This window comes from Hirundo rustica, chromosome 3, assembly GCF_015227805.2.
Source record: "Hirundo rustica isolate bHirRus1 chromosome 3, bHirRus1.pri.v3, whole genome shotgun sequence".
Taxonomy (NCBI): Eukaryota; Metazoa; Chordata; class Aves; order Passeriformes; family Hirundinidae; genus Hirundo; species Hirundo rustica.
The window spans coordinates 34,488,085-34,500,437 of NC_053452.1; the positions used below are offsets into that span (position 1 = coordinate 34,488,085).

The window sequence follows — 12,353 nt, forward strand, 5'->3', positions numbered from 1 at the left end:
TTTAATTGGATTGAATATCTACATGACAGCCAGTTCTGTTTATTAGTGCAAGATCATTTCATTCAATTTGCTTAATTATCAATTATTATTATGTATTATTATATCTTATTATAATGATGCTATAATATCTCCTGTGAACCTGTCTGTGATTATTTCCTTGTTATTGTCATTGCTGTGCAAAGAATGAGAACCTGTAAATTTCACACTGAGAGTAATACAAGAAAGAATTAGCAACATTCCAAATTAAGCTTTCTTTCATTTAGAAGTGGATTTATATGAAATGGTAGGCTGTGACAGCAGAAATCTAAATCAGAACCAAAATATCCCTTCACGTCCTTGGTAGTTACTATCCCTGCCACAAAGCAGTTCCATTCCAAGTAATCAGAGACTCTATTATTAATACAATTAAGAATTTTACACATTTTAAACATCAAATGAATTAAAAAAAACCATTACAATAAAAAGAATGTAAATGTAAGGAAACTAATCACAAGAGATGAACTTCATACTATGGGATCTTTTCACAACTGAATGACATACTGTAGCCTGTCACTGAAAGGATACCTTCTTTTGATTTTGGGTATCTCACTTCATTTACAGCATCCTTGACTTCTTTCCAGGCATGCTCCTCACCAGCCAATTTCTCAGCATCCTGGTTAATGGAGACAAATGCATACAATGAGAAAAACAGTAAAATGAGAATATGCAGTAGCGATGAAAAACAGGGTAAAAGGATTTCACTGTTAAAAGCTACTTGTAGAGATTGTACTGATATTTTTTGTAAACACAAATAACCCCATTTCACCCAGAATTCATACTCACCCTGTTTTTGTAAGCAAATGAGAGGATAAAAAGAAAAATGAATCCAAGCTTGGAAACAATAAAAACTCAAATCAGATACTAAGTTTGCAACAAGAACTCTGATCAACCAGAAGAAAAGAAATAATACTATGGTTTTACTATCAATATGCATTGAGGAGATCAAATTCTTTGAAAGACCTGCTACCTAAGACTTCCCTTAAGCAGACCAAAAAGGACTTAGCAAATAATTTTGATTAATAAGATGGTTATTATAGAGACGAACAGTGGGAGTTTAGCTTCATCCATTACAATTATAAATATGAGGTTACAGAAGTCTAGGATTCAGAAAAAAGCTGAACTTTCATTTAGTAAATTATTACTATTTCTTCCCTAGTCCAATGGATTCTACAAACAGCTACATTTTCCTATCGCTTTGTCATAAGGAAAGCAAAAATGATTAATGGCTACAGCAGCAAAGAGGAAGTTTCCCATTCCAACTATCTAGCGATGACTAACTGAACCTTAGGCAAACCACTTGGAACAAATGCATTAAAGCATCTACAGATGCAGTTCAGCATCTTTTGGGATTTCCAAAAGCATATAGTTCTTCAATTTCCATTGCTATAGAACTTAAATACCTTTAAAAATCTGGCCTGTAATACACTGCAGTTCATTACCGCTCTCTCCTTATAAAAGGCCCTGCTACTTTGCATAAGAGGCTTTTTAAGTACAAAGTCTTGCAGGAGTGTTTTAAATTAGGTTCTAAAAAGATCAGCCTTCAGCAGGGGTAGAGGCCTGCAGAGGAGCAGAGAAAGTGTGTTAAAATCTAACCAAGCACTTTGTAACCAACAGATGCTCACCAGGAATCACAGAAGTACCTCCACTGAAAAACCCATAATCTGTAACTCCTTGGAATTGCTTAATTTTCTTATTCCACTACTCCCCATTTGCCATAAATTCAGAAGAAAAAAAAAAATACAGTCAGAATCAGCACTCAGTTTTACATTTAATTTGAAGTTTTGTCTTTCCAGCTGCTTCAAGAAACAGCAGACCTCTGTGGATTCGTGGGATGATTAAATCATGATTAAATCAAGGCTGTTCTCAGCTGCCCTACCCTTCTGTCCAGCCTTACAAGGAGGGCGGCCTGACCCCACTGTATTTTGAACATGAACTTCCCTTACAATCAGTTCTCTGATCAAAATGTTCACCTGGAAACAATTTTGTGCAGAGCTGAATTTGCCACTGGAAGGCATAAGGTGAATGTTATGACATACCAGCTCATACCACAGAAATTTTATCAACACAGTGAATTAACCTGCTCAGTGCTCTTCCAGCTTTGCAGTAGATGGACACTGAATCTCTTACTACCAATGTAACCTCTACTGATTTTTATGGGATTACATCTACCTCTGAACATAGCCAGTTAACCTGAAACAACCTCTTTAAAATGCCTTTGTGGATCAAGTGCTGCTCATTGACTGATCTAAAAAATAAATCCAGCCTATGAGGTACTAATAATGAAGTCTGTTAAAACTTCCATTTAAGGAGCTACCAAACCAGAAAAATTGTTTTAAGTTACCTTCACTCACTAGCCCAAGTATCATTCAGAGTGTTTCTCAAACACGTTGTAAGCCTAGCAACTAAAACCTCAGAAGCATGGGAACTGAGAGACATTTGTAAGTGAAAGAAAGAAAACAACTATGCATCAAGGCAAAAGACCTAGGGCTCAATTTGCACATAGCAAAACTGATGGATGGATGACTAGCATTCACTCAGATGGGATTAACCTTTCTCTGTCTAGCACAGCTTTTTGAGTTACTGTTGTTTTCTAGCATTTAATTAGCAGCATGAAGCAGGAGAAGGTTGGGGTTTCCAACTCTTACACTAGTGCATAGGGTTAAGTCAACACTGGCTTCATATCCTGGTAGAGACTAGAGACTGTCTGTTGGACCAATAATCTCCCAGCCCTCTCTGGATTCATGGTCTTTATCCCTTTTGTATGAGAGTTTAGGATGGAGGGAACTGGGCAGGATGCCCGGCTCTGGGAAAGATTTAAGCCACAGGTTTCAATGAGACGTTTTCTAAGTTCTCAAGATGAGGCGTTTTAGTGACTAGCTGACATAAGAACAAGCAAAGATATGGCTAGCTTGGCATTTTTCACTTCTACTGCTCTTCATCAGATTTCCATACATGAAAGAAGTCCCGCCCTTTCCTAAATGCACTAGTTCAAGGTATGGAGGCCGTTTCCAAGCAGGCAGCCAAGCAGCGGCTGCAAAACAACCCGGAGAGGTTGTCACTGGGAACACTGCCCTCCAGCCTAATAAGCTTTCTCCAGGTGTTTCTCTCCCTTGGAAAACACCTTGAAAGTCATGGCCATGCAGTATGATCAAGCCAGCTAAAAACAAAAAGCTGCCTTGGAGCTGAAATTATGAAAATAATTGACATGATTAAAAGTTATACTGAATGGTTTAATTCAGTCTAAGAGCATGGCAATAACAGGTACGGGAGATACAGTTTTCCGTGGAGTAACACCCTTTCAAAGCAGCTCTTTTGAGAACATGTTCCCAGTCAAACCTCCAGGTGTGCAGAGCTGCCAAGAATAAAGACAGACTTTTTTCATTTATAGAACAGAACACCAGCTGGAAAAAAAAAAAAAAAAAAAAAGAAGGAAGAGCAGGCAATTTCTACCTAATTATTTTCCTTATTTCTAACTCTGACACTAAACACAAGAGTTTGCTTCTCAGAAACAACAAAATATTTTTGTCTTGATCCAAAAAATAATTAGGCCACATAATCTAGTCACAAAGCATTAACAAAAGAGAAAGAAATGAGAAAACTGGAGGGCATCTGATGAGGATTGTAATCTGTTTGAAGACTGGTTAAATATAAAATGATCTGCAGTTCTAGCTTTAAGTGATAGGAAGTTTTATAATAAAAGAATCATCTCCTGAAACAAGTACAGACATCAGACACCACAGAAATAAGCATTTGAAAATAATCATCTTTCTCTAGTTCCATTCTCTAGTATTTCCATCTAAGAATTACTTCTCTACCTATCTTTTCTGCTATTTGAGTGTCCTGAACACATTCCATCCTTAATGGAACTCTCCTCAGGAAGGAGTGAAATCTACAAAGTACAGATAAATGCTTCTCTGTCCTTCCATTTCCTTCACACCAATCCTCTTCCCCCATTTAGTCATCTGTTTCTTATACTTCCTAAAAGTGCTCTCTGCCTGTTAATGTCAGGCACCACTGCTTTCACACACTGTGTTAGCAATCACTGTTCTTTGTGATCCCAGCATTAAAAATCCCGATTGCTAAAAGATTCCCACATGGACAGCATGTCCTCTGAGAAAAGACATTTTCCTTACCAAAACAAGCACCTGCTAACCAGTAAGCACCACTGCCCTCTCCCCAAAAGAGCTCCCACAGCCCCACCACTGCCCATCCGCTGTGCATTGCACCTCCAAAACTCTCCTGAACATTGGAAAGATTGATTAAGGACTAGTTCCCCTTTCACATTTAGGTCACAGTATAGTTATAAAACATGGACTTTTGGTCCTCTCTACAAAGTTTAATCTTCCTCCTTCTCAGAGGTGGAGGTAGAGAAACAAGCCCAGCATTGTGTACAGAGAGGAAACCACAAAGCACTCCTCACCTCCCTTCAGAGAAGGGAGAAGTGGTGGCTGGAAAATTCGAATGGTAAATAACCCCTATACTTCTTTTTCTCCTTCCTAGCACTCCTCCTATTTGAAGTATGTCCAAGGGCATCTCCACTATATGCCTATTTTCAGTATTCAGGTATCCAGTCCCACATAGGCAGAAATAAGCAAAGCTTTGTAGGAGGTATTGGATTGCCAGGCTACCCTGAGGCAAGTGAAAAAGAAGGACTGAGGTTTTTCCTGACCAGTATCCGCTCTTCTAAGTATACAAATGGATTAAAAGAGTGCAATGTAACCACCAGCAAATTTCAGTTTTACAAAGGAAAAAAAACACATAAACCACAGTTCAAACAGAAATTAGAGGTCTAACAAAAAATATTAATGAATATGATATTTTTGCAAGACTGAAAATTGCAGTAAATAACAATAGTTCTTTTTTCTGAACACAAAATCTATTACAAAATACTACTACTAATAATAATCCTGTGTGACAGCAGCAGACAACCCTGTTCTCTCTTCTTTGTGGAAGTTTTAATTTTTAAGTTTTCTGAACTGCAATACTTTTAAAAGCTGTGGATACCTCAAATACCTAGATATTTCATAGAAACTGTTGTCCATTGCTTATGATTTGCCTAATTTTTAACAATTTCAAAAAATTTAAGCAACTACACGTGCATCTGAACAGAACAGAGAAGCTCATAAGCTCATACACATTTAAATTAGAACATGACATTTTAGAACAGATCTCTGATACACTGTACTCTGAAAGCACAAATAATGATTCTCTGTTCCTAATTCTATTTAAAAGAGCAGGAGCTACTGAATGTTTGTTTCCAGTAAACTCAGTAAATCATTTTTTTATTCTAGACAGCAAAGCAAAGCATTAAATGAGTAAAGACAGTGAACATCTTCTGAAGTTTCCCTTTCAGAAAGATGAAAAAAAGCGTCAGTGAGAAAATGTGATATGCAAGCTGCGATATTGCATACAAAGTTTCTGACATGAGTTTTTCAGAGCAAAAAGGGCATGAGGGCCTGCCAGGCAATCACAGGTGCAGGCAGCTACAGACACAGCAAAAGAAAGCACACTTGAATGCTTTCCCAAAATAGCTGAGATCATCTCCCGTGAAACATTTTCTGAATAAAGTTTAAACTCAGAATGAAAGAATTCTCAACTCTTATTCTAAAGGCTGTGGTTTACTGAAGCCTTCTGTAAACCACAGAAGGATTCACTCTCCTTCAGTCTTGTGAATGTACTTCATTAAGAACCTCATGGATGTGAAATCATCACGGTCCTGTCGTGATTCAAGATTTACAGGTGATTTCTGAAGTTTTAAAAGCTCTCTTTTCCTGCTCCATGAAAAATAACACCAGGTTCACAAATACCAGTTTATCTATCCTTTGCAACTCAGCAGAAGCCTTGTGTTTTCTGTCACATGACTCTGAAGGGAGCGGCTGGGACACATGGCAATTCCAAAGATACTCTATTTGCATACAAAAACAATGCTGTGCTCCCTGTAAGGCTTTTGGGAGGGGATGAACTTCAACTTCTGAACAAATTGAATTTGCACTTTTTACTTTTGAATTCTCAGAGTAAAATAAGGCACATTAGAGCTGGATGCCATATTGAATCTGTGCAGTACACTGCTCACTATTAAGCAGGCTGCATTCCCTCACACAATCAATACCAGCTCTTCGTGGGTTACTGACTATGGTGTCTGCAAGTACATAAGAAGTGCACAGGCTAGTAGCACTCTAAATCGTATAGATATTGGAAAATTTAGCGGTTCTTCACACCATTCATGTTTAAGTGCTCTACTTAGGCATCGAGATCAAGATGAAGGTTTACCCAGACCCTGCATACAAGCAGTACAAATAGACAAACACCTTCACAGAGCAGTACGAATAACTTTCCCTTAACATTATCCAACAAGATTACTGTATTTACTCAGAAATTTAAAAGTGGCATGAAAAACAGCTGTGGGAAATTTATTAAAATGAGATGCTTTCAATAAAGAGAAAATTAAGATCATCACGTCTATTTTAAGAAGTCAGTTTAATTTAAGAAAATTAAATGGGACTAAGATAAGTCCACCTTAGATTTAATTAAGACAAACTATTAGGTAAGAGGAGCAAAGAGACAAACAATTCTTAACCTCTACAGCTGCAAGTCCAACATGTGTCAAGTCCACAATTCTGCACAGCAAAAATAGTAATTGCATTTTTGTCAGTCATACTCCATTTTTCTTCACTGCAGTCCCATTTCAACTATTAATTTCTGTGATTTTTTTAGACATGCACATTTTTAAACAGCCTTTTCAAAGACCACTGCATCTGTATTTTTGTATGATATACAGGCAATCTCATAAATGTTTTATAGTGAAGAAAATTTATGTTCTTCCTACTGACTCCCCTGTTGTATAGATTCAATGGTCACATTAGTCTTCTCTGCCAGAAGAAAACACAATGTTTCCCATTTCTGTTCAGACACCCACTCTGAGATTCATTTGATCAAATGTAGATATTTGTGCCACCCCACTATATGACAAAGAAACATTCTCTGCGTGCAATTTTTATTACCGTAAAGCAGGCTTCTAAAATATGTCAGATTAATAACAAAGTGTGTTCATTATTCTCCATTTTATCCATAAAGAAAGTCTGGAGCAACTAGCTCAGATGATGACATTTATCCTGTAGCTGTCTGAGATTTAGTGAAATAAATCGTAGCTGTAGATCCCCATTTCAGATGTAGAACATGTGCTCCATCTTTGCAGTGGTGGTGCATTATATTTCAACAGGTTTAATTTACCAGCAATTCCAGTTACTCTGTATTACTTACCTGTTCTCAGAGACATTTATTATTCTCTCAGTCTTTGTCATCCATTAATTTTACTGGCAATGATTTTGCAATTACTTCCACTTCATTCATGAAAATGCTGTGTACTGTACAAACAGGGTTATTATGGACACACTTTGGAATTATTTGGCAAGCATTATATAAAACTGATAGTTATGGTGATTTAATATTTAAGTGTGTTGTCAGAACAACCTTTAGAGTGTATATATATTTAGACTGTGAATATATATAAATACCTGTAGTAAGAGAAAATACACCAAAAAAAGCTCAAAGTTTCCATTAGCCTTGAGCATCAGAGCCCAAAGGAACTTCTTTAAGCCCAATAATGCCCACAAATCAAGCGTTGGTATTACAGCTTTTCTGTTTTACATCCACTCTTTGTGATAAAAATCTCAACAAATAATAATAATACAGGCAGCATTTTCTCTCTTAAAAAGCAGTATAAAAGGATGCTAGGCTACTCAACAAGAAAGTAAGATAGTATCTAAAGACAGGTCTGTCAAAATATAATCAATACACAGGGCTAAGCAGCTAAACTACATCATAGCATCTTGCTACCTGGAGACTCCTCAAATGAAAGGCACACATATCTAATGCATTCTGAAGTAATTTCAGTTAAGTGTAGGTCATTCTGGTTGCTGATCAAAACATTTACCATATTTATTTTTAAACTAGGTCCCTTAGATACTACTGCTGCTTTTGGAGTCATAATTGCACAGGGGCCATCCTTGTGTCACACACAGCTCAGGATCCTGGGGATGACTGACCCTTTGCAGGCACAAGATCTCAGTGCCTACCCCCAGTCAGGATGATGAGCAACAGGACCGAGTTTTGTGTCTGTAACAGCACTGCCTTTATAAACCTCCCTGTGTAAGGAGCTTAGGGCTGAGTGCACAATTCCCATCCAAGCTGCATAGGTTACAAGCAGAAATAAAAATTGATTGGACAGTGGGAAAAGCAATAACTAGAAATTCACTATTTATCAACTCATAAAAAACAGAAGTGAGGAAAAGCGAAGAAAATTACTTACAGTTTAGCATGAGTGAAAGAGGGCCTTACGCCAGATGACCCAAAAATGCTTGTCCCGTTTGTAATTCCATTGTAATTTCCATCATCAGTGCAAAAATAAGCCCTGGGTGCAGTTCATTTACCTGAGCTAGGATACTGTTCAGCCTAATCCCTAGCAACAGTGAGACTGGTATTTCACAGACTGTCTTTGACATTACACATTTGTTAAGGCAATCTCTAGGTCTCTCTTAGCACACAAACTGACAGCTATAAGGCAAATCTTTGTTCCTTAATTCTGCAACCTGTGGAGATACGGAGTGCCACTGAGCGCATTTACAGGCTCAGAAGAGATCTGTAGGTCCAAAATCCTCAGAATTTTCAGTTCCTCACAACGTATAATCCAATCCACATTCACCAGTTCACTGAAATATGCACTTAAGTTTAAAGCATGTATAAATCCCACTTAAGTTATAATCTAAGCAAATGACTAAATACTTCACTAAGTAGAAGTGGAGTTACTAGTGAAGTTCAATATATGCTTCAGTGATATGAGGAGCTTGTGCCCAGTGAATTTTTGGTTCTCACTGACTGATACTAATTTAGATACAATTTTTGAACACTAACATCAAGACGATTTAATATCTTTATGCATGAGATACCACAGGACAAAATTGCAGCGATGATAATTCTGTTTTTCAATGTATACTGCTAAGTTAAAAAATAGTATTTACTTCAGCAAATGTTTTCTGAATGAATAGGTATGAAATACAGGAAAGCTGATTGTTTAGAAAAGAACATGAAACACGGTTAAGATTATACATAGTTGATCAATCCACTCTACACCTTAAAACATTAACTGGATCTCAAAATTCCTACAGCACTGATCAAATCTGGTTGCCTAACTCACTAGTATGCTTCTTGAATACTTAGCATCAATACTCAAATCCACACTCACCAAGTTTTTTAAGGTCATGAATGATGGAGTTTGAATTAATTTTTTACAACTGTAGCTCCTTGAGTGAGTACAATACCTGGAGTTTCCTTCTCTAGAATTTTGCCAACATATTTGACTGCTGACTAGATCAATATTAGTTTAACATAATCAAAGAAGAGGTTTGCAAATACTTTAAAAAGATGATTTATGGTGTTTTAGTAATTTCAGGAACTTATTTGGAGAGCTATTATTGACTATCCCCTAACTAACACCAATTTAAACAGTAAAGGTTCTTCCAGGGTTTAAGGGAAGCAGCCAGAAGCGCTACATAAGGAAAATGAGTGCTTGAATCAGTTTCCAATACCTTTCTAGTACTCTGTTGTTCGGATTCAATAATATGAACATTTTAGTAATTTTCACAAAAAATAGGAGAGAAAGTGGAAATAAAATTCTCTAAAATGTCATATTGTCATGGAAACTATTATTAGACCCTTGAATATTTCTCAGGGCCTTTATTTACTGTTTGGATAGCTACCATGCAGCTGGTTCCTGCTGACTGCCAGTGCTGGAAGTACCTACATGCCTCAGCAACATAAGTTGGATGGGCCAAGGTAAGGAGAGGTAGCCTACATCACAAAATGTGTACTGAAAATTAGACATCTTGACTTAAAGCAACTGTTTATGGGACCTGATGCAACAACGTAATTTGGCAGTTCATGATTATGAATTACACTGGATTCCCAATTTTCCAAGCAGTTCACAGTACCAGTAATCTATTTCTCTATGTCCTGATAAGTACTCTCCTCTAACTACTTCACTCATTGCTTGAAAACAGACAAACCGTCTAAAATATTTCTCCCGGTCAGATGGATGACTTCTGCCCTTCCAAAAAGCTACCTCAACACTTTCTTTTTAACATTTCTTTTGCAGGTCAGGGTTTGGGCAGGGGAGAAGCAGCTCATTTCATATGGACCCCCACTGTCATTAACCAATACAGTGTAGTAGCTACAGAAACTCACAGTATCTTTCTCCACAATACAAAATGTCTATAGATTCAAACTACTGTACTATTAGAGAGTAGGTGAAACCACATCTAATGCTCTCAAAGCTCAGAAGGATTTCTTTTGTGCATGGGAATGATGCAAGCTTTACATTAAGCTATACAGTAGAAATACTTTGATAGTAAAAAGTTTGCCTAGATATTGTCAAAGGAAGTGCAGGAGCTTCACTTTCTATCCAACACTAAGACAAAGGTTCATAGTATAATCAATACGACACAGCAATATATTTTTCTTAATGATGGTGCTCAGATAAATCTTGGGCAGACTTGTGACACACTGTTTTACCACAGTTCCCAGTTCAAATCACTGCTTATGGTATAATCAACGGCTTTCATACGATACACTGAGCAATCCCATGGAGAACAGCAGGACATCCTGCATTGGATCAAAATTTTTACACAATCCTCTGCTGTAACTCTTGTGGCTGGAGTACATACAGCCTTCTACAGCCTGCCATTTTTATACACAAAAAAGTTTCTCTCATGTTTTAGAACAGAGCTCACAAATACAAAATTTATAACTACAGCTTCAGTTATTGCATTGTTTGACATTAATTAAATTATGGCAAGAAGCTGATACGGCACATTGCTTATCATAGCAATTTTTCAAGCCAAAGCATTTAGTCTGCTGTTTTACAGTCTCAAAAGTTAAAGGCTTTCTTGTTATTCAAATGAGCTCATTCTTGCTTTAATACACCTCAGAGAATATTAGTTAAGGACTGGAACTGATTTAGGCACTGAAGAGCATGATTCTGTCTTTCTCAACCTATGGTGCTTCCTACGAATTCAGCCAGAACCTCAAACTTTGAATTATTACACTGTCAAAAAGCAATTAGAATGAAGTCATGATACCTGAAGACCTCACCACAGGGCTCTAAATCAGTCAATCAATCTTTGAAAAATAAAATTTGGCTTGCAAAGAGTGTCTAAAAGTTTAGAGGCAGCTGGCAGGAAAGCCATCTCTCTCAATTTGAATAAGCCTAGAGTGAAAGATGCACTTTCACAATGTGGCATGGGAAATAGCAATGTGAGCCTTTCTAGTAAGTCTCATACTGAGATATACTAAAGAATAACTCATCCTTTTTAACGTTACTTGTATAATGGGCATTTCAGTATCCAGTTTAGGGAGGGATATATGAAACAGGGCTTCACATTACTTAACGAAGGTCACAAAACAAATAGCAGCAAAAGGAAACAACCCCCACCATGTATTGGATGTGGAACATATTGTTCATTAAATAGTAAAATCTTTAAAATTGTCCTCGTATGTTCCACCTCTGCACATACCTACGCTTACAACACTGTATTTTCCATTCAGACCTGTGTTTGTCCAGTGTAGGTGCAATCCACTTCACCACAAAAAGCAAACACAGTGAAATGGTTCACAGAATATGCTGTTCTTCCAAGACAGGGAATGGTTTAGTTCATAGTTTAAATGATGGGTAGATTACCAGATTAAAATCAGGACTACTAGATTAAATTTTTCCCAGATTTTTAAAGCCATTATTGACCCATATAAGGTAAAACCATGACCATACTTATGGGGCCAGTGTGCACAAACCTGCTTAACACAACCAGTCATTATTTCTCTCCTCTGACTGGAATTTTCAGAAAACCAGGACAACAGGCACTGCAATGACGCTAATCTTTACCAAGCATTTACACCTACTATTTACAGTATTTATTCCTAGTCATTGTATGCATTGTATGGACGGTAAGTGATCTCAGAAAAAAAAATACACTGTAAGAAAGGTAAGATTTATCATGATTTTCTTCTTTTTTTTTTGCCTAAGAAAAATTAAATACGAGACAAATTGCAGAGCATCATAAAGTATATAGTATATAATCAGGATGGCATTAAGAACCAGAAATTTGGAGTATGCAGAAAGCATATTCAGAATCTGAATAGGAAGACACAGAAAGTACTGATATGCAGGAGAATCATAAGAACCATAGTTGAAAACATTTATTCAGGATGAAAAAGTTTCCTATGGAATAGTATTAGGTGATGTCTTCAAGGCAATGTCTTCAACA

The 12,353-nt window shown here is 37.1% G+C and overlaps 1 protein-coding gene across 9 annotated transcripts in view; it reads right to left on the reverse strand.

Moving 5' to 3' along the window:
* Positions 1-12,353, reverse strand: part of SMYD3 (SET and MYND domain containing 3) — a 387,717-nt gene that overhangs the window by 47,161 nt on the left and 328,203 nt on the right. For all 9 annotated transcript variants that reach the window (XM_040060406.2, XM_040060408.2, XM_040060407.2 and 6 more), the window contains one exon: positions 565-652. In XM_040060406.2, the coding sequence (XP_039916340.1) occupies positions 565-652 (88 nt within the window). The remainder of the gene's footprint in view (positions 1-564; positions 653-12,353) is intronic.